General features: G+C 35.0%; 1 protein-coding gene and 1 non-coding gene across 6 annotated transcripts; both read left to right on the top strand.

Annotated features, from left to right (window-relative positions):
* The first annotated feature begins 1,302 nt into the window (after positions 1-1,302).
* LOC114411736 (transcription initiation factor TFIID subunit 2-like) lies at positions 1,303-20,659 on the top strand. Of its 5 annotated transcripts, none has more exons than XR_003666521.1 (25): positions 1,303-1,616; positions 1,772-2,114; positions 3,335-3,480; positions 3,603-3,669; positions 5,097-5,296; positions 5,398-5,551; positions 5,703-5,787; positions 5,899-5,990; positions 6,495-6,620; positions 6,751-6,804; positions 7,851-7,919; positions 8,190-8,287; positions 8,379-8,723; positions 8,805-8,892; positions 13,154-13,279; positions 13,364-13,420; positions 14,009-14,088; positions 14,176-14,218; positions 15,155-15,241; positions 16,696-16,785; positions 17,135-17,193; positions 17,278-17,368; positions 17,447-17,612; positions 18,064-18,272; positions 19,119-19,255. XR_003666521.1 is itself a non-coding variant. In XM_028375413.1 (25 exons), exons 1-25 carry the CDS (start codon positions 1,498-1,500, stop codon positions 20,314-20,316), a joined length of 4,071 nt encoding a protein of 1,356 aa, XP_028231214.1. In that variant the 5' UTR covers positions 1,309-1,497; the 3' UTR covers positions 20,317-20,659. The 5 variants fall into 5 exon arrangements, 3 of the variants coding, with proteins under 3 accessions (XP_028231214.1, XP_028231213.1, XP_028231216.1); XR_003666522.1 differs by having other exon boundaries at positions 1,304-1,616; positions 18,094-18,272; XM_028375413.1 differs by having other exon boundaries at positions 1,309-1,616; positions 17,447-17,516; positions 18,089-18,272; positions 19,119-20,659.
* On the top strand, positions 4,589-4,661 carry TRNAF-GAA. The gene has a single exon. It is a non-coding gene; the product is annotated as a tRNA-Phe (tRNA).
* Positions 20,660-23,272: the final 2,613 nt, after the last annotated feature.

Here is a 23,272-nt window from a genome sequence, read left to right as displayed (position 1 = left end):
TGGTAGCATCTTCCTTGAGCTAATTTAATCCATTAATTATGCATAAATTTTAAGTGTGAATTTAAATCCTACACTAATTTTTATTTTTTCTTTTTCATCTTTCTCATAAAGATTAATACATATTTCCTTAAAAATAACGTAATTTCATATAATAGAAGTTTGTCACTTGTCCGAAGGCTAAGCGAGGTTTGATTTCATCAATTTACATACACAACGATTCATCTTGTTATCATGCATTTAATTTTACTCTCTGCTATGTTTTGAGTCTAGGAATGTCATGTATTAAAAAAATATGTCTAGACAAATAAAAGACATAAACTTATTAATAAAGAAAAATAAAATGAAAGATGATGAAAAGATAAAATAGTCGGAAAAAAAAACAGAAAGATACATCTTTTGTAAAATATTTTGTATTATTTCAATAGGTGAAACGGAAGAAACTATAAAACTTACATAAAAATGGATAGATTAGTTTTTCTTGTTTGTATTTATCTTTTCCATATGACACAAAAAGTTATCAAATAAATATTTTTGAAAGAAATCATGAATATGAAACAAAACACTTCTCCCTTGAATTCTGGAACTACAACATATCTTATTAGAACAAAATATCTCTAGATGTCTTATATATATATATATATATATATATATATATAAATGTTGTCAGACACCTTATTAAAGGAAATTGAGTCATTCATATCTTTTTGTAGGACTCAAGCAACATTGCCTTATTTTTATTTTTCAAGGTTTCGTAGACCAAGGATGGATACTCTTGGTGCACATACCATGTTGCCTCAAATCTAAAAGGTTTTATTTCTTTTAAGGATATCGAGTTAGTGTGTCTCAAGAACAATAGATTATGAATATATTGTTTCTTAATTAAGTGGTCCATTATAGCCTATAAAAAATGCATTATCCAACTATGGTCACAAACTCACCTAGCCAACAAAAGAGAAACCAAAACAACCTGCTCAACATTATCATTGCAATGTATATTTGCTGCTAAATAACTCCTTGTATATAAAACTACATCTATTTAGGCCCCTTAGCTATCGTATCTACCCTAACCATGTCGCTAATTCTTTTAACTGAACAATTGAAATTCACGTGAAACCCACCTATGTTTCACTCTCATCTCCTCCGTAGTACTTTCTACTGTATTTCAGTTGTATTAAACAAAATTCACAACTAATGTAAGTTTTTTTTATTATTATTATGAAAAGGACAACCATACCCTTTTATTTCATAATCAACATTAAAAAACGATTTTAGCCAAAAAATTGAAAGCAGTGGCACATCTTAGTTAAGGAGGCATTTGGCGTTGCGTTGCCAAAGTAGGGCACACAAGGCGTTACCCAGGCACCCTACTAGCGCGCTACATCCTCTATAAATAACGCATCACTTCAGCTATCTCAAAGGGGGAGACAAACACACACGCGAAGAGAGAGATTCCCAGATTCGAAATTCGATTCCCATTTCTCACTCTTTCTTTCCCCCATGGCGAAGCCTCGCAAGCCCAAGAACAACGAAGACCCCAAGCCCGAAAACTCCGGCGCCGTAGTTCACCACCAAAAGCTATGCCTCTCCATCGACATCGACAAACGCCAAGTCCACGGGTTCGCAATTCTCTTTTCCCCCTTCCGTTACTCGATAATTAGCATCTAATGTTCGCTGCTATTGCAAACTAGGTTTTGTCACTGCTGAGATCGTGTTCGAGCTCGCGTTATCAAAATTGACCTAGAACTTGATTCGAGTTTATTTTAACATGCAGGTACACTGAATTGGAGATTGCGGTACCGGAGATTGGGATCGTAGGGTTGCACGCGGAAAATTTAGGGATTGAGAGTGTTTGGGTTGACGGCGAGCCCACGGAGTTCGAGTATTACCCGCACCGTCAGCAGCAGGCCGAGGATGACAAGAGGTTTAGCTCCGTGTGTTCTCCTAGCTCTGCTGCTGATGCTGCTGTCTCAGTGTACATGTCCGCTCTCGAGAAGGAACTGGTTCCCAATTTACTCATTAATTGTTGCAAACCTTCAAAGGCTGAAAGTGAACAACAGCAGGAGCGACAACCCGCTTCTGAGAACGGGTTTCACTCCTCGGCTGAGCCCAAGCAGGTTATAGTTGCTGACTTTGAACTCTTGCTTTCAGTGCTTACCCGGATGCTGAGCAATATTTGAGAGTTCTGTAACTTGAGATTCGTAAACCCTATGCATAACAACTGAATTTTAAATAATGGAGTAATTGGCTAATTAGTCCCTAAATTTGTGACTCGTTGTCACTTTAGTCCTTAGATTTAACGAAATTAAAAATAAAATGTCTTCGTCTCATCTCCAAGGCCCGGACTGTCATTTTGGTCTCTGAACATATGTTGATATTATTACTTAAGTCGCACGTAGCATTTAACTTTGGACCAAAGTGACTGACAAAATACAATTTTGGGGACATTTTTTTGAATTTTGTTAACTTTAGGGACTAAAATGACAACGAATCATAATTTTAGGTATAAATTGGCTATTCACTTGTAAATAATGTGTACATATTCGTAATTATTATGATTTATTAAAGTATTTAGTCAGTGACTGAATTTTATAATAATTTAAGTATTCATGTATCAGTTGAATTGGATTTTATAATGCATGTATATATTTATAATTTTGATATAATTATATATTTTTTAATTATTTATAAAAAGACATGCTGCCAGCCTGCCACGTGTAGGGCTCAGCATGACCATATGTAGTTAAATTGCAGTTGCATTTTTTTCGCAATCCTTGACATTGTGTGAAATAGTAGACAAATGCGGCCACAATTGCTGTTGTGATGCTCTTGCGTCGTTGCTGAGAGTCCACCAAAAATCCTTGATGTTATATGATTGCATCATTGACTTTGCGGGGAATTGTGGACAAATGCTGCCACAATTGCAGTTGTGATGCAGTTGCAGAGAGTTCAAAAACCTTGATGTGTCTGAAATTGTAGTTGTGGATGATTTTTTAAAACCTTGTACCTAAGTCCGTAGTAACAACTAACAACCTAATTTATGAACATTCTCCTCTGCTTGGATTTTTCACATGTTTTATCAAGATATTGCATGCAATTATTTATAATGGGTTACCATGGCTGATGTTTTATTGTGTTTTTCAAAATATTCTGCCTATTTAGCCTTTTGATATCTGTGTTTTTCGCCTACTCATTGTAAGGAATGGGTTCTTGTTTTTTTTTTTTGTTGATAGTGTAGTATCCTTCCCTGAAAACATGGCAGTGAAATGTGAGAAATGAGTAGTTGTGGTGAGGTTTACTATTTGTGTTTTCTCATGTAGGTTGATGTTGGGTGCAGAATGTCAGAACTGTTCGTATTGACTATTGGATAGAGAAGGCAGAGACAGGAATACACTTCAGAAATAATCTTCTTCATACCGATAATCAGATAAGGAGAGCAAGGTGTTGGTTCCCTTGTATAGATGACAATTCGCAACGATGCTGGTATGAACTGTTAACACTTCCCATTTGTGTATGTCCATACACCAGGTCCATGCTCACATTTATAATAACAATATTTACTTTTCAATGCTCGAAGTAATTATTGTTGTTTTGTTCATGTTCAGCTACGACCTGGAGTTCACTGTAGCACATAATCTTGTGGCTGTCAGTACAGGAAGCTTGCTTTATCAGGTAGCAATGAATGATACTGATGTTCTGTTATTTTAGTTCTGAAAGCATGAGAAATACTATTTTTAACAAGCTGATAATATTTTGGAGCTGTATTTTGTTGATAAGCACATTAATGTTCTGTCAAGTCAGGTTGGGAATTGGAATTTCTTTTGTTTCCAACCACTGGGCAATTGGAGTATGGCTACTTTTGGTTTTTCTTTTCTTATAATCAACAGCTGTTAGATGATGATAGGCTTCAAATTCAGTCTATTTTTTTGGCAATATTCATTGTTGAAAATGACAGGCTTTTGACTGCTGTGATAGAACTGTAGAAAAATGCAAATCACTAATTTTGTAAATATTGGAAATAGTTATTTCCTTTGGATGGTTAGCGTTGCTCTCTTTTGCTGCCTAATACTTAAGCTTGAGATTTCTGGTAAAACAGTGAAATAGCTGCTATTGCTTTGTTTTTATATACTGCATTTTGTGGGTTTCCAATCTATTTATTCATAATTTGTTGACTGGACCCTTGAAATAGTTTAAAGGAAGAACTCTGTACAATTTGAATCGCTACTTGCTTTTCCAGTAAGTTATGTTTTTGGATATTGTGAGGCCCTGGAAAACATTCGAGGATTGAACCCACCATTATCTGATTTTTCCTCTTCCTCTTTGGATTGGATGCAACCTTCCCCTTTTCTTTCTTTGTTTCTTATTTTCTTTTTCTTCGATGATAAGATTCATCCAAAATATGCCCTTATCTGTTCCTGTATCTGTTATTTTGACACAACTCTGACATAGTGATATGACCTGGATTTCAATTTGTGGCTGATGCTTGATTTGCGGGTTTACTCTCAGTGAGCCATATTTGGTTAACACGTAGTTAATGCAACTCTGCAACACTCTGGGCTGGATATTGGTTTCTGGTTGGTGGTGTTTATTTGCAGTGATAGCTTAGTTGGGAGAGCATCTGATTGAAGATCTGAAGGTCGCATGTTCAATCCATTCTCACTGCACCTCTGTGGTCAAGGATTTATGTAGCCAGAGTTCTTATCCAAGGGATTTGGCTTGTATTATTTAGCTTCGTTTTGAAGAGTTCATTTAATTTTCACAAAATTTTGAAGCAGCACCACACTTTTTCTTCTACTACCATTTCATGGAAGAGAAGTAGAAAGGGGAATGCTTTTTGTCCAAGTTGGAAAACAAAATTATATTTTTGAATATTTCTTTGCTCAATTTCATTCTCTACATGCAATGGGATATAAACTACGTGTGATACCCTGTTCTGCCCCACCACCCTCATTTTAGGGAATTTCTTATCCTCTCCTTTGTTGTAATTCTTCTCTTTTGTCACCAATAAAATTTCTAGTTCTATATGAAAATTTATTTTCATGTGTTATACGTCTTGCAGAGTTAAATTTGTATATGTTTGAACCTCCTTTATTTTTCAGGTCTTAAGCAAGGACAATCCTCCTCGGAAAACATATTTCTATAAATTGGATGTTCCAGTTGCTGCAAGGTGGATATCTTTGGCTGTTGCCCCATTTGAAGTTTTTCCTGATCACCAATTTAGTCTTATATCTCATATGTGTTCGCCGCCTAATCTGTCAAAGATGCGGAATACAGTGGATTTTTTCCACAGTGCCTTCAGGTTTGGCATGTGATAGCTGCAATTTAACTAGCCTGAAACAGGCATTTTTTTATCTTAAAATTGTATAATGATTGGATAGTTGGATTTTTATTGGTGAGCAGCTGCTATAAGGATTTTCTTTCTGTAGACTTCCCGTTTGACTCATATACGCAAGTTTTCATAGAGCCAGAGATGGCAGTGTCATCATTGAGTTTGGGAGCCTCTATGAGTATATTTAGTTCCCAAGTTTTGTTTGATGAGAAGGTTATTGACCAGGTCAGTTCATTACTTGAATTCTTTTATTTGATTTTCTATATTTTCTAATTAATCTCTTTCTGAATGAATGAAAAACTGTTTTTCTTGCTCATGAGGGTTTTTCTGCTTATAATATGCCAGCTTAATGATCAGTTTTAGTCTTTGTTGACAGACTATTGATACAAGGGTTAAACTTGCATATGCTCTCGCAAGACAGTGGTTTGGTGTGTATATCACTCCTGAGGCACCAAATGATGGTAACTTATCAGAGGATATTTTGATTGTTGTTTTAATTTGATTTGTTTCTTTGTAAATTCAGCAGATTGTGTTTCCTCTAGTGTGATTGGTGAATGCTTTGCACTTTGCAGAGTGGCTCTTGGATGGACTTGCTGGTTTCTTGACAGATTTTTTTATTAAGAAACATTTGGGAAACAATGAGGCACGGTACAGGAGATACAAGGTTTGTTTTCCTTTCTTGGTTAGTCTGATCTATGTGAAAATTAACTTATCATGACTGTCAAAAAATTATGAACTTGTTCTCTTGATTGCTGTCTAAAAAAGTTTCTGGTGCAATGCTGCTATTGGGGAGTGGATGCTCTGGAGTTTGGAGTGTTCATGTATTCTTATAAATATGTTCTTGTGCCTGATTGCTGTTAATGGTCTTTTTCTCCCACTGTTTTTATTTTTCTGCTCTGCAGATTTGTTTCAATTTATTAATATTCTACAGCAACTTAATTTCAAATCCATGAGGCATTCTTTTTTTTTTTTGCTTAGATTTTTTCTTCTAATATTTGGACATAAATGACTGTAGCAAAGTTTCTCATTTGAATTTCATTTCATATTTGAACTTGGTTGATTTGTGTCAGTCTAGGTTGAGGCTGTAGAGCATTATGATATTAGTTGAAAGTGCATCAGTTAATATGCTAATTACATTTTTTGCATGCTTGTGTAAATCAATCTACAGGAAAATTGTGCTGTTTGCAAAGTTGATAATGATGGAGCAACAGCTTTGAGCTGTTCAGCTTCCTGTAAAGATTTATATGGAACTCAGTGCATTGGTTTGTATGGAAAAATTAGATCATGGAAGTCTGTAAGTATTTTCCTTTCCTGTACTTGTCCCCCCTTGTTGTATTCATATGCAATAAGCTTGTGCAGTAATGTGTTTCCTACTTTTCTTATTTACTATTGAATTAGATATACAATTTTTTATCCCTTTTCAGGTGGCAGTTCTTCAGATGTTGGAAAAGCAAATGGGTCCTGAATCTTTTCGTAGAGTAAGAGTCCTTGACATTTGCATTATTTGTCCTCCTGACCATTTTCATATACTGGACGTGTCTTAATTTGTCATTTGATTCATTTTTGGTGGTCATGTATATTTGTAATTTCTTTTGGATATTTGCTTTGAGACTATCTTATTTCATGTAAACCTTTCCTGTTTACTTATTTGACGTGAGACTTAGGTTGGAGAAATATACTAATATATTTCCTCTGTCCCTAAATATAAGACACTTATAACTAATTCTCACATTAAGATAGTTGGTTAATTTAGTTAAATAACATTAAATTTGTTTGTAATTGTAATATTTTTCAAAATTACCCTTAAAATTATTGGGACTAATTATATCACTTTTCCCACTTAATTACTTTCCTCCTAAACAAGGAATTTATGGAGAAAGAGTAATTGTACTGGAGTTTTAATTTTTAAAAGTAAACTCTTCAATTCTCCAATTATCATAAGTGAGAGAAACACAATTCATAGCATTTATTATTTATGGAGTAAAATAATTAAGGGTATTTTGGTAAAAAAATAATTAACTAAAGGGAAGGCTAGAAAAGAGTCTTATCTTATAAAAAGGGACAATGAAACTTAAAAGAAGTGTCTTTTATTTAGAGGGGGAGAGGGAGTATTATTTTGACTTTTTTGTTATATTGTATGTGCTAAATTAATATATTTCGAAATAATTTTGTCCTCCTCTCTTTACTGATTCAATGAGTCAATGACATTGGTTTTGAAAACATTGATGTGCTTGTTCACTGAAAAGTAGAAAAATGGGTAAATGATATGTGACAAGTTACTTGGGTTCTGGTTATTTGTTATGCATTATCTGTAGACTATGTTGAAGAATGTTCAGATGATGGTTGCCAGATACTCTGACAGATGTCAAAGACTAGTTGTGGAATCTAGTGTGCTAGTTTTTATGTGTATTAAATATACTTATTGATTAATTTAGGTGGCAGTATTACTTGAGATATTTTTAGTGGTCTCCTTGCATTTGACACCTTTTCCTGTTGTTCATGGATTTGCCATAACCTTGTGTAGATTTTGCAAACTATAGTTTCTCGTGCTCAAGATAAAACACGTTCCATAAAGACTCTTAGTACTAAGGAGGTAATCTGCTTTTGGTTCTGTAAATTCTGACTTATTACCTGCATGTAGCTTCTTTGAAATTATCTTGAAGATATAGAGCTTCAAAACATTTTTCTGAAATTAGCTTCATTTACAGAATTTTTTTCCTTGTTTTCTTTGTAATCTCACTTTAAGCTGAGAAATATTTAGTTTAATCTTCAATGCTGTATTAGCTGAAGCATCTAATTCTTGACAGGTTTTGGTTCTGTCAATATACTGTGGATTTGATAAAAAAAAAATTTCAATATGCAGTTTCGACATTTTGCTAACAAGGTTGGGAATCTTGAACGCCCATTTCTTAAAGACTTCTTTCCTCGGTGGGTCAGTTCTTGTGGATGTCCTGTTTTAAGGTATAAAATAAGGATTTACTCGTTACTATTTATTTCATTTTTAGAATGCTTTCTGCTCATGCATTCTGATTAGTTACTTGCTGTTGCTAAGGATGGGGTTTTCCTATAACAAAAGGAAGAACATGGTTGAATTGGCCGTGTTGCGGGGATGTACAACATTGCAGACTTCAAGTACATCCATTCTTGATATTAATCCTGACACAGAAACTCGAGATGGAGATATTGGATGGCCTGGTATGATGAGCATCAGGGTATATGAACTTGATGGTATGTATGACCATCCAATTCTACCAATGGCTGGAGAAGCATGGCAACTATTGGAAATACAATGCCACTCAAAGCTTGCCGCTAGGCGCTTTCAGAAGCCCAAGAAAGGTTTAAAACTTGATGGCTCTGATGATAATGGTGATGTGCCTTCCATGGATATGCGCTTGAAGTATAAATCAGTTTCCTATCATTTTCTTTTTCATTCGTGGTTGTTGTCATTGAGTTTCTGACAATTTCTCTGTTATGGCAGTACCGAGTCCCCTTTATTATGGATTAGAGCAGATCCTGATATGGAGTACCTTGCTGAGGTTCATTTTAACCAACCAGTTCAAATGTGGGTAAGGATAAAATTGTGGTAGCCCGGTAGAGGTGCTGCCAGTTGATTCTTTGGAGTTATTGTGATATAGTATTTTGCTATCCTATGAGAGGCACTGCATATGCCCAATTATTTAGGTCCTCTTTCTGGATTTATGTGTACAACTAGTTTACTTATCCTATCATAAGAACCTTAGGAGAACCACATAATAAAATCTAGTTATTGCAATTGAAGAGCCTAGTGGCACCACAAACCCCACACCAGAAGCCCATACTTCCAATCTGGGAAGTCCCATACCTTGCAATTGAATCCTGACATCCATCATGCTCTTCAGCCTTGACGCTCATGTGAGCTATCTGTGGACTGGCCCTTTGACTATGGCCTGGATAATGCCATTGTAGTTGGATGGAGAGTTAGAGCTTTATAAATCCCACACAAGAAGTTCATACTTCCGATGTGGGATTCATAGATTGCTGCTCGATCCTAACGTCCAACTCTACCCTGGTTGCAAATTTTTAATCTTTGTTGTTGTTGGAAAGTGGAGCATTTAATGATAACTCTACCTGAGGGCATTATTGTTTCAAAAAAATGTTCCAAATAGTTTTTGGGGGGAGACTGTTCTCACAGCTACTTATCTTATCAATAGATTACCCTAAAAAATCTTGGGATATAAGAGTCCTATGGATGTGCTTTCTTCCTTCTATCCTAACTTATCCACTTCCAGTAAACTTCCCTCAAAAGTCTTTGGGTGTGTCTCATTTGTCCATGTTCATGGTCAAGATAGGGGTAAACTTGATCCTAGAGCTCTTAAGTGTGCCTTTTTGGCTACTCCTATAGTAAAAAAGGGTACAAGTGTTTTCATCCTCCTTCCAAGAATTCTGTGTCTCGGGATGTCACCTTTCATGAGGATCAAAATTATTTCAATCATCCTTATCTTCAGGGGGAAAGTCTTTGGGAAGATAAGGAGAATAATTTTGATCCACTTGTCCTTCCCACTCTTGAGTTAAATTCTTGTGATCTTTACACAAAAACCTGAGCAAGAAACATTAGCCCAAAATGAATCCAACAAGGATGCACCCACCAGACTTGAAAATGATACAAGGTTTGGAAAGAATTTGGTTTACACAAGAAGATCAAAGGCCATTTCTGAATCAACAGACGCCCAAGAGGCCAATCCAACTCCGGTAGATCAGGTAACTAACAATGATTTTCCAATTTTGAATGATAATCTTTTAGCTTCTCCTAATGAAACGGAAATTTCAGAACATATTGATGACCTTTATCTTCCCATTTCCTTTAGAAAAGGAACCAGAACATGTGCCAAAAAGCCTCTCTATCCTCTCTCAAATCTCATTTCATAAATTTTTTCCAACCCATAAAACCTTTCTTGCAAACCTAAACTGTATCTCAATTCCCACTAATGTTTTTGAGGCATTATCTGATAAAAATTGGAAGTAGGCCATGGATACAAAAATGGAGGCATTACAGAAGAACAAAACATGGGAGTTGGTTTATTTGCCAATAGGAAAGAAACCAGTGGGTGTATACAGTAAAATATAGGACAGATAGGTCGATTGAGAGGTATAAGGCGAGATTGGTCGCTAAGGGTTTTACACAAATCTATGGGATAGATTACTCGGAGACTTTTGCTCCTGTTGCAAAGATGAATACTGTTCGAGTAATATTATCTCTTGCTGCGAATTATGGCTGGAAATTACAGCAGTTTGATGTAAAGAATGCTTTCTTGCATGGGGAGGAAATCTATATGGAGGTTCCACCTGGATATGAAGGTGCTGCCAATTCTATTTGCTGATTAAAAAAGACTTTATATGGGTTGAAACAATCCCCTCGGGCATGGTTTGGGAGATTCACTAAGGTCATGACATCCTTAGGATACAAACAAAGCCAAGGAGACCACACTCTATTCATCAAACACACGACCTTAGGGAGAGTGACTGTATTATTAGTATATGTGGATGATATCATTGTTATTGGTGATGATTGGAAGGAACAACGACTCTTAAGTCAACATCTAGCAAAGGAGTTTGAGATGAAAACTATTGGGAGGCTGAAATATTTTTTGGGAATTGAAGTGTCCCACTCCAAGAAAGGTATTATCATATCCCAACAGAAATATGTCATAGATTTGCTGAAGGAGACAGGTATGACAGCTTGTAAACCTCAAGTACTCCCATGGATTCAAACCTTAAATTGGGTAATGAAGATAACAGTGCAGAAGTGGATAAGGAGATGTATCAACATCTAGTTGGAAAATTGATTTTCTTGTCTCACACAAGGCCTGATATTACTTTTGCTGTTAGTTTGGTGAGCCAATTTATGCACTGTCCAAGAGAAGTTCACTTACAAGCTACCTATAGCATTCTCCATTACCTTAAGGGGACACCAGGAAGAGGAATTTTGTACAAAAGAAATGGGAATACAATACTTGAAGCTTATACGGATGCTGACTATGCTGGATCAATAACTGATAGGAGATCCACTTCCGGATATTGTACGTTTCTAGGAGGAAACTTGGTAACTTGGAAAAGTAAAAAACAAGATGTTGTAGCGCGATCTAGTGCTGAAGCTGAATTTTGGGATATGGCACAAGGTATTTGTGAATTGCTTTGGTTAAAAATAATCTTAGAAGACTTGAAGATTAAATGGGAGGGACATATGAAGCTCTACTGTGATAATAAGTCAGCAATCAGCATAGCCCATAATCCTGTACAACATGATCGAACAAAACACATTGAAGTGGATAGACATTTTATCAGGGAAAAGTTGGATAGTGGTTTTATTTGTACTCTATATGTGCCTTCACTAGGTCAACTAGCTGATATTCTCACTAAAGGATTGCACACTCCAAATTTTGATAGATAATATTCAAGCTGGGATTGGATAACATCTATTCTCCAGCATGAAGGGGAGTGTTGGAAAGGGGAGTAATTAATGATAATTTCCTTTCCAATTACTTTAGTTAATAGTTAGCTGGGTTCAATGTATCTTAGGAAGTTGTGATATTTTAATTTTTCTCTTGAAAATGGAATTAGTTATTTATTATCCATGTAATCATTCTGATTATAAATAAATCAATCTGCTGGGTGGAAGATTAAAACCTAGAGAGGCATATTCAAAATAGCTTTGCTTCTCTCACTCTCTTCTTAACAGTTGTCTTATACTAACATGAATATCCAAATGCTTTCCTTTTCTGGTCTTTTGCATTTGTGGTGTTTGATATTTATATGTTGAAATTTTATCCTATAATTTTTTTTAGTCGAACTATAAAAGTTGCTCATTATACCTATAAAAGCTATCCCATATTGCGATTAGAACTATGAATAGAGGAAGAAGCCAACCTACTAGAAAAATCCCAGCCGCAGTAGCAGCATTTATAAGGGCGGAAATAGTAGGAGGCCCTTCCAAGCATCTGTTAGCTATATACATGAAGAGGAAACTGGGCAGATTTAGCAACTGAGCCAGAAAATAGCAAGAGGGCAAACACAGTAAAAAAAAAATATTGACTTCATCTTGATAAATCAAGTTATTTATCATTCAAAACAATTCCCAAAATACCACTTTGTCTCACCAGTCATTTAATCAATTCCTGGTTGAGGGCAGGGAGTAAGTTAAAAGCCTGACTGGTGTTATTTTGTATTATCCATTTTTGCTTCTGAATGGCAATGTTTGACATATCATGAAGAATTTTCACTGTCTAGGGTTTTTAATTGCTTGGGGGTGGGGATGGACTAATTATTGCAAGGATAATGGTATCAAATTGGTATGTTATGTTATGATGCTTAATGGCTGATCTGTGGAAGCTGTATGCTGGTCATAATGCATTTGTTGGGATTCTGGGCATTTTACATTATTGACCTATTGATTTCACTTTTCATGGTGAAAGATTAGGTGAAGCGAGTATTACATGGAGCTTTACAAGTAGATGAATTTGATATGAAGTGTTTGTAAATTAAGAGATTGAGTTGTCTACCTGAATTATCTGTCTGTTTCTAAGTGTTCCTTTTAAGTTGTGCATCATGCCACTAAACTTTTTTCATTCTATTGAGGAAACAAGAAGGCATGATAACATAAAACATGCAATGATGCAATGTTTTTGTAATCATGCTCTTTAACCTTTTTTATTCTCTCTCTCTTTTTTTTAAGAAACAAATCGTGCTCAATTCATTTGTGATGTTTGTATTTAGTATCTTTCTCTATCATAGCCTTTTGTAATTGGTTTTTTATTGATTTATTGATTCTAGATATTTGGTTTCTTCTTTTAGATCAATCAATTAGAGAAGGACAAAGATGTTATTGCTCAGGCACAAGCAATTGCAGCCCTTGAGGCATCCCCACAGCTATCATTTTCTATTGTAAATGCCCTAAACAATTTTCTCAGTGACTCAAAGGTGATTTCATTTCTGTTATGTATTTTCAATCATTGTTTTTAAACCTGTAACTAATATCTGGGAGTCTTTTGGTTCTAACTCCAGGCTTTCTGGAGAGTACGGATTGAAGCGGCATTTGCATTGGCAAATTCAGCATCTGAGGTATTCGAATGCTAGGATACTTACTGCGTTATAACTTTATATGAAATACCGGTAGATTGTGAAATTCATATTACAGAGCCATGAGCCAAGAGGGAATCAACTAGGCTGTCCTTAATTTAACTGAATAATTCCAGTGTTGTCAGATCTGGTTTTGATATAATTATTGAATTTTGATAATTTGTGAAGCGCTGGTATATTAAATCTCTGCCCCAAAGAAAAAATATTCACTAGTTTTTTTTTTTCCTTCAAAATTTGGTATAATGTTGAACTCAAAATTGAATATTTATGCCTTTTAAGTATACTGTGCTTCTGATTGCATTTACATCTTTGAAATCCATTTAAGAGTTGTTCATGTTCATGAATAACTGTGTTGCCATATAGTATATGACTAATTGTTGCCTTAGTATCACTGTATCAATAAATTTCGTGGATATAGTTATTTAAAATGTGAATCTGAATAGTAATTATACATGTCATATGGACTACAAATTCAAATCATTGTTGATGCTTGATTAAAAAATGCAGATGGTTCTTTCATTTTCACCATAGTTTCTTATCTAATGATGGCATGATTTCATTGTTTAACAGGAAACTGATTTTTCTGGTCTACTTCATTTGGTGAAATTTTACAAGAGTCGAAGGTTTGATCCTGACATTGGACTGCCAAAGTAAGACTACTGAAAATATTATTTCATTTTCTCTCATTCAACTTTGGCTATATGAAGTGACTACTCTTATTGGTATACTATTGCCAGGCCAAACGATTTTCAAGACTTTGCTGAGTATTTTGTTCTTGAGGTAATGCAAGGAGGTAGGATGTGTAAGTTAGATCCAATGTGATGTGATTGAAAAATGTTTGTGATTACATGTGTTCTGAATTTGTCTTTATATTTAAAATATTTAAAGAATATAGGAAAATACTAATACATAATTATATATTATGTAATAGAGACGCACACACACGCTGAGATATTCAGAATAGCGTCCATCCAACAATAGCATTTTTTGTGGGCAGCCGCTCCACCACCCATTGATTACTATGCTCCTAAAGTTATTTACTTCTATGAGCAATTCAAAATGATTTCCACATATGTGCTTGACATTTCTTAGATACCGTATGATCTTATTCTTCATAGTCATTTAAATTTAATATTGTTTTATTTATTTATTTTATGATTCTCAATCTGGTTCTCTTCTTTGTTTAATTGTTTCTGCCTTCTTTTAGTGGCTAAAGGCTGAAGCTTACTGTGCTTTGTTGTTGGGTTGTAGTGGGTTCTGCCTTCTGTGTGCTCCTTTTTCTTTTATGTTTTAATTTTATGCTGTCTAAAACTTGTGTGCAGTATGAGCTATGTATATTATTTGAAACTTACGGTTTGTGTTATGATATGATGATCCCACGGCCTCTTCCCTTTCAATGTTGAAGCTTGATTTTTGTTTCGGTGATTGCTCTACCTACACAAACTCTCCTGCCCCTATCCTTTGTACAAATTATAATCTTATCCATGGACTCTACCCGTATCGATTGCTGTGATTATTTGTATTTTTTTTTTCTTGGTCAATGGTTTGTTGTTTTTCACAAATGAATATTGAATGTCCCTTGTTTAAAATCTGTTACCTTTGTATATTCTGACGATTTATGCATATTGTGCTTGTGGCTAAATAATTAATAGCTGTCTATTGATTTATTTTTAAAACTTGCCAAGTCATGTTTTGTTTAATAAATGGCTGTTGTAGGCTATTCCTCATGCTGTTGCTATGGTTAGAGCAGCTGACAAGAAAAGCCCAAGAGAAGCTATCGAGTTTGTTTTACAGCTATTGAAGGTAATTGTTTACTTCCTGCTGCATGCATTAATTTCTTAATAGTAACTAATGTGACATTGGTATCAAGCGTTATATCCATGAAATGTAAATAGTGAATTATCATCATAGGACATATTATAGTGTCTTGTCTGAATAATCCTCAGCCTGATGATGTGCATGGAATTTCTTTTAAATGAACTTTATTCATCAAGTTATACTTGTGATTTTAGGAGGGAATATTTGAGACTGAAATGCTTGAGTGAAATGAGCACTCAACAGAACAATATATATATACACAGGCTGATTAGATACTACTTAAAAAACTATTTTCAAGAGAAAAATAATGGGCTAATAATTACAATCCTATGTCTAATGTTATAATGCATGTAGGCTACTTGGTATAATCATGGTAATCAGAACTGAGTGTTAAATGTTAACTCGTAGAATTGTATGAGTTTACGATCCCAGATGCCTCAGCCGAGTCAAAACGCTTGCAGAATCATTTTTTGGATAGACGATTATTCTAATCCTATGTCTAGGTTTTAGGAGCGAATATTTGAGAACGAGTGAGCATTTAGCAGTGTAATATTAGTAAACAGACTGATTACATGGATAATAGTTACAGAAATCAATTTACAACAGAAATAATGGTCTAAAAATTGCAATCCTATTTCCTATGTTTCAATGCACCTGAACTGCTTGGTGAGTGGGATAATAATTAAATTATGCAATTACTGACAGTTATTCAATTGATTTTGTTGGATATTTAGTTGAATTGAAATTAATACATGGCAGCCACGGGGGACCATGGCTGAAATGGCAGTCTAGTTTTTGTGATTCTTAAAAAATGGGTATCTGAATTTGTATGACCTACTTTGCTAAAAAATTGCTAATTTGTCCAGCAGTTCCATCTATCCAACCCACACCTCAGCATTTTGAAGTCTACAACCTCTGTCACTAGAGGTTTCTCCTTCAGTGAACATCACTGTCTTCATTCTCCGATTCTCTCTAGTACTTTATTTTTCCATTCTGTTGTCTGTGTTTATTTTTGTTTCTGTACTGTCTTGTTAGCCATATATAATGAATGTCTTGTTCTACATATAAATCCACCATTTTCCACAATGCCATCTTTCATAATTCTATGGCTGATTTTTGAAGTCTCTTCACAAACTGCAATCTACCATTGATAACACTGTAGCTGGCCAATTTTATCCTTATTTTATATTATTCAGCTACCCAAAACAACGGGTAATCAATTAACTTTCACTGATTCTATCTGCTTTTTGCTCCCTTATGCTCGTGAAATATTGCACCATTTTTGGTTACTCATATGGCTTTCATCACTGCACTATGGATTCATGATATGTTGGTTGGGCAGGATTGTTATTATTGGCAAGTTTTATTGCTTTTAGTTATATAAAAGTTGTATGATCAGCTTTGAGGCTCATGTCATTTTTATCCTCTTATTTTTTCAGTACAATGACAACAATGGGAACCCTTACTCTGATGTCTTCTGGCTTGCTGCGTTGGTCCAGTCAGTTGGCGAGCTTGAGTTTGGACAACAGGTTCATAGACTATTTCTTTGGCTGATTCTCATGTTCACCTTTATGGATTAATATGTTGATCTGAGCTTGCTGAGTCTATTTTGTTTTATATTTACCAAGTACAAGGCTCCTTAAATACCTTTCAATTAACTAAAACTCTAGTTCAATTTTGTTGGTTGAAGTTTGATTTTGAGCTGTGCAATTTCCATTCCTATAACAACTATGCACAGGCTGCTTGCTTTGTAATCTGTATATTTTTTTTATCAGTTGTTGATTTGTATTTATCATTGATATAATAATCTTAATCTTTGGAACATTACTCAACCTGATTTTGAGTATTAGGCTTCTTTCTGACTCAAACTGTTGACAGAGTATTCTCTTATTGTCATCACTCCTCAAACGCATTGACCGGCTTCTACAATTTGATAGGTGAATGACACATTCCTTACTATGGTGGATTTATCAATTTTATTTGTAACTAAAATTTACATTTCTGGTAATGTCTTCTGCTAGTCTCATGCCAAGCTACAATGGAATCTTGACTATCAGTTGTATCCGGACATTGACCCAGATTGCATTAAAGCTTTCGGGGTTCATTCCTCTTGTAAGTACCTTGTTATTGAGCATCAAAGTGCGGTTCAAAGGTTGGCATAAGATACTTAATGCTTCAGCTTTACTACAGGATCGAGTTTATGAACTTGTAAAGCCTTTTCGGGACTTAAAGGCATTGTGGCAAGTTCAAATTGAAGCAAGTAAAGCACTCCTTGATCTTGAATTCCACTGCAAGGGCATGGATTCAGCTTTGCTTTTATTTATCAAATACATAGAGGAGGAGCATTCCTTAAGAGGTTGTAAATCTTTTCACTGAGAGAGGATCTATAGATGATGTGTGGCAAACTAAAAAATTGGTTCAGAATAGTAGAATTAAAAGTATTTATAGAAATGTTTCTAAAGTTGGATAAATTTCAAAACATATGTAGTTTGTCCAAAATAATTGTTGTTTAAATCTTGATATAAGTTTTACTTTAAAAAATTCTATAGATCAAGGGAGAGAAAAATATAGTAAATAGCTTAAGTATCACCTAGTAATGGATACCTTTGAACTAGTTTTGATTTTTTTTCTTTCTTTAATTCAAGTTTTAAGTCATTATCATACACGATTTTGTATCTGATCAACTGATCTTGAGGCACACAATTATCTTGTTTTTTTTAAGGTTGACAACCTTCTGAAAGAAGCACTCCTGTTTCTCTATTTTTTCCCTTTCATTTCATCTATAGTTTCCCCTTTTTTATGTGTAGGAAATTTTACATTCCTTGATTGCAGGGCAGTTAAAACTGGCCACCCATGTTATGAGGCTATGTCAGATGAGGGATGGATTGAATTCAAATGACGAAATTACAAGCCAAACTCTTGTCTCTATGCTTAATTTACTAGAAGGGCGTATAGCTTTTAATAATGTCTCTCTCCGGCACTACTTGTTCTGCATATTACAAATACTTGCAAGAAGGTACATGCTTTTTTTAGAAATGAAATGCTAGCTTGCTGATTTTGTAGCTAATCTGTTTGGATACCGGTAACTGCTAAAACAAAAGCAATTCTTTTGTTATTTTTAACTCACCAACTGTTTCATTTCGCTTTTCAAGAAAATTTGTTGTGAAATGAATTCTTTTTTGGTCTTAGTCCAGTCTTCTATTCACCATTTTTTACCAATATATATTTTGTCTATTTTTGTAATTCAATGAAATTTGACCATAGTAGAAATTTTTTTCCAGCTGATGTTGAGAGTAACTTCAATACTTTAGGATCTAAGCTTAATTTCTATTGTAAGGGTTCCTTTCCTATGTTGTTACTAGTTTTGATTTTAATTGATAACGTTCCTTAAGGAAATGAATCTAATCTAGAATATAATGGCCTGTTTGGTTCGACAAAATGTTTTTTTTGTCTCCTGATTTTACCAAAAACAGGAGATGGTGAAACAGTATGTTGTTATTGTAATTTGATATACACGTCTTAGGAAAGCATGAAGTAAAATGAGAACAAATTTGATATTTTTGTCATTTGATATACACGTCTTAGGAAGCATGAAGTAAAATGAGAATAAATTGATATTTTTGTAATTACCGGTGAAATCTGAAAACATTTTCTCAATCTAAGCATGTCTTAATATTTTATAGTGGGTAACCGTTTTTCACTTTGCTGCTATTTCTGTAAAATTTAAGGTCCTGTTGATGAGCTTAGGTGATGCTAAACAATGCCACTTTGTTCTGGGTGTGTTTATAGTTACACTTAAGTTTTTGTATGCATTTTGAAAAAAGAAAAATTTACTACAACTTATCTGTACTTTTGTCTGTAGACCCCCAACTCTTCATGGGATTCCCAGAGGAAACAGAATGCTGCATATGAGTCTTGCAGAAGCTTGTAACTATCAGAAGAACATATTTGCTCTTGATTCAGAAAGCAAACCCTTGGATCTGCCTAGCTCTACCAAAAATCTTACACAAAATTTGGGCCCGACAATGGAGGGCTTGAGGGATGCAGTTGATGAAGCTCCTAAGGACCAACCTTGTGAAGCTTCCACACAGGTGCACCTTGAAGCTTTAAAGGAAGCATCTCTAGAGAAGCCCAAAGAGGTATTTACTGAATTTCCCCAGGAAGCACCAATTGAAGCTCCAAATCCAAATGAAGTTTCCAAGGAAGTTGATACTGTATCGAATAGCCATGAAAGAAAGAGGCCCATTAAAATCAAGGTCAAGCAATCTTCTGCCACCAGTAGGGCTGATACTGATAATCAAGTGGTTGAATGTTCTTTAGGTGGTCGTAATGAAATGGATCATGGAGCTAGTAGTTCAGTTTCTGTAGATGCACCCCAGAGGAATTTTGCCGAGACTGTTAGCATCAGTAATCATAATATTGACGAAGTTAATTCTTGGCATGATCGTGGTTCTCGCATGACTGCCAGCATTGGCAGTGCAAAGTTTTTGAGTGATGGTGATGAATTGGTCAAAGAACTGCAGTGCACTGCTGATTCAAGTATAGTTTATTCACAACCTCAGCCAGAAGATCCATCATCATCCAGTATTATCCAGGATAACAATATAGATGCTGATGCACGACGATATGCCAGCCTTCAAACTCTTTCAGTTGCAAGATTTGATCCTGACGGAGAATCATTAGGTAAAGAAATTTCTGCTCGGGGGAAAGAAAAGCACAAAAGCAAGGAAAAGAAACGGAAACAGGAAAGTAATAAAGGACACCATGATGATGTAGAATATTTGGAGCGAAAACGACTAAAGAAAGAGAAAAAACATCGGGAAAAAGAGCTGGCAAAACTTCAGAGTGATGAAGCAAAGAGATCCTCCATTGATTTGTCAAGCAAGAAAGTGGAACCCGTAGTGGACGTTGCTAGACAGGTTAAATCTGTTGAACCCAGTGGATATAATTCTAAAGTAGAAATAAAAAAGATAGATACCAAACCGGAGCCATCTGAAGGCACATCTGGTGCACCAAAAATTCGAATTAAAATTAAAAACCGAATGCTCAGCAAGTCCTAGGGAATATAATGTCCTTTATTTTGTGGATGCTAGAATGAAAATCACAACTCCTTCATATTTTCTAGGTTGTATTTTTCTTTTCATTATCCGGCGTAGTAGATCATTTAGGTACATACAATTATTGATTCAATGAGCTTTATTCGCTGGTAGTTCTTAACTGATTTTAGAGATATATATGATTGCAATTTCAATCATACATTTAGATTGCTATCGATGAATAGGATTTGGCTTTCTTTAGAGCGGCATAATTTGTAAATGAAGCTTATTAAGAGGTTGTTTGTGATATTGTTGTAAATTTGTAACTTTTAAGTTGTAAATTTATAATTTTGTTGTGTTCTTTCAAGTGTCGCCTTATTTTTGGTCATTTTTTAGGTATTGCTTGCAATGTTAAATCTTGCGCAGATCCTTTGCTGGTCTAGTATTACACTGGGTTATCCGTTTAGGACCAGTACTACTAGATTTATGAGTGCTATCTTGAAGTTTCTCTCTCTATGCAAGAGATGGTAAATCATTGAGTTTAAGTAGTAGACAACGACTGAGATGAGCGAAGAACTCCATACGTTGTTTTGTTTTTATCTGCCTAGTAGGTACCAATTTAACCGGATAGTGTCTTCGAATACCTCTATACATACCACCATGCCCAGGCGAAAAGAATTCATTCTGGCGTCGCAGGTGAGTTTATATGGAGATAGTTAGTTTCAAACCCACCCATAATTTATGTGGCTCATGAATAAGAGACCATGCATGTTTCCTAGTGATGCAAAATTAGTGGCTCCAGATTTTGGATGACCAACCCCCCTTTTGAGTTGAGTAACCGCAGGGGAATTTCCCTAATAAGAGACCATGCATGTTTCCATGAATGCTCTTATCTATGTTGTCACAATTCTTCCGAGAGCCACATATTTTGCATGGTGTAAGTGGGAATGACTAAAAGAATTGATTTTGCCAAAGTTACTCTACTTGCACAGTTAAGCAACTTACTTTTCCAACCCTAAAGTCCACCATTAATTCTGTCAAGAACGAAGGAGAAATCATTCTTTTTCACTCAACCAGATAAAAGGGAAAATTCCAAATATTTACCTAGATGAGTGGTATTATCAAAGTCGATTATTGAGGTAAATTTTGAGATTTTCTTCTCGAAACATTCTTAGAAGCCAGGGAAACAAGATTTTTGAGCATTGACTTTTAGGCCCAAAGCTACCCAAATCTGATGAAAAAATCCTTAACTACCTTCACTTGGGCACAATTTGCCTTGGTGATGAGGTGGCATTCATCAGCAAAGAAGAGATGTGACACCGTGTGTTCTTTTTTGGTAATTTTCATTGGTTGCTACTCACCATTGTTGACTCTTTTTTAAATTATGAGAGCAAGTTTCTCCTTACAAATAAAGGAAAAGATATATCGTGACATAGGATCCCCTAACGGAGACCCCTCCTCGGAGCAAAACTCTCAAGATTCTCACTGTTCCACTTCAAGGATAATTTTATAGTGCAATTTATGATTAGATTAATTATTTGCTCCATAAAACCAAACTCGGTAATAGTTATTCACAAGAAATCTCAATATACTTTATCGTAGGCTTTCTTAAAATAAATTTTAAAAATGAGATAGCTTGTCTTTTCTTTCTTTTTGTGCATGTGATGAACCACTTCTTAGGCAATAAATACACTATCGGTGGTTCCTCTCTCTGGAATGAAACTTCTTTGAAAGGAGCCTTTACGGAATCCAAGTGTGGCCGGATCCGATCAACCAACACCTTCGAGATAATCTTTTAAAGTTACGAGTTGAAATTCCATAGGTTATAAATATTAGTGACAAAAAATTTTCTTAGTATATTTAGATAAGTAAATAGGGAACATTTTCATTACGAGTTGCACTTGCACCGTTAGATTACTCACCTATACAGTATTAAGATACTTCGTTAGAGATATGTACTTTAAAGTTAATTACACATTCTTACATGTTATTCTTAATTGCTGCTTTTAAGCCGAAAATATGTGGTCACTAAAAATGTCTTTTGCTAGAAAGCTAAATATCGACTTAAAGCATCTTCATGAGGCGAGTGTTGTTAATGAATGATTGCCAAACAAGTACTACCATTATTAGGTAATGAAGTGGGAGTGTGTGTAAATTATTTCTATAAACAACAATAGAGACCACGATTCTGTAAATATAATTTACAAGAGGGGGAAAAATTAAACAATCCAAAACTATTATAAAAATAAAGATAATCTGAAATAAAATGTCGATATTGTTTTATGGATCTTTTGCCGTTAATACTATCGGTTGATCTTCAAATGGAATTTATTTGCAACAAAGAATTGAATGGAGTCGTCATTTCGGAAAACATCACATATAGGTCCATTATGCATTCGCATGACTGTATGTTCAATTATAAAAATTATATGGGTCTCTCTCTCTCTCTGTGTTTTTTTTTTTACTAACAAAGCCTCTTGCAGTGCAGCCTGCTACTTATCATATGCCATTTCTAACTCAATTAAAGACCATGATATCTGGCAGTTGAGTCTTGATGATGATAGATTCAGGGTTGGTGTAATTGTATCATGTAAATGGACGATAAATTTTGATAATTTGGGACATTTTATTTTATGTGGATGAGGATGACAAATAATGACGAGTAGCTACTCACGATTCACGAATCATAATGTGACAGTGTTTAAGATCTGCTATTACAAATTGAATCCGATATTTCTGAAAAAGGGGATTGACGTGTGTTCTTTTTAGCGGCTTTGGGGGGTAAAGCATGCATCATTGCTTAAACATGCATACGACCCCAGATAGGGATGTACTAACCATAGCTAAGAGCTGTCTCATTTAGCTGAGCTAGTAGCTACATACAGCTTATGAGTATTTATTGGCATTATATATACATATATATATATATATATATATATATATATATATATATATATCCTTGTTTCTAATGTTCCTCTTT

This window comes from Glycine soja, chromosome 5 (assembly GCF_004193775.1).
Source record: "Glycine soja cultivar W05 chromosome 5, ASM419377v2, whole genome shotgun sequence".
Taxonomy (NCBI): Eukaryota; Viridiplantae; Streptophyta; class Magnoliopsida; order Fabales; family Fabaceae; genus Glycine; species Glycine soja.
The sequence above is the reverse complement of the archived record's forward strand: the minus strand, read 5'-3'. Positions and strand labels throughout refer to the sequence as shown.

Excerpts from the sequence above, each read along its gene's own strand:
- LOC114411736 (XM_028375412.1), top strand. The coding sequence starts at position 1,498 with ATGGCGAAGCCTCGCAAGCCCAAGAACAACGAAGACCCCAAGCCCGAA. Across the intron at positions 3,481-3,602 it reads GACAATTCGCAACGATGCTG|CTACGACCTGGAGTTCACTG; the intron begins GTATGAACTGTT and ends GTTCATGTTCAG. Across the intron at positions 13,280-13,363 it reads ATTTTCTCAGTGACTCAAAG|GCTTTCTGGAGAGTACGGAT; the intron begins GTGATTTCATTT and ends TTCTAACTCCAG.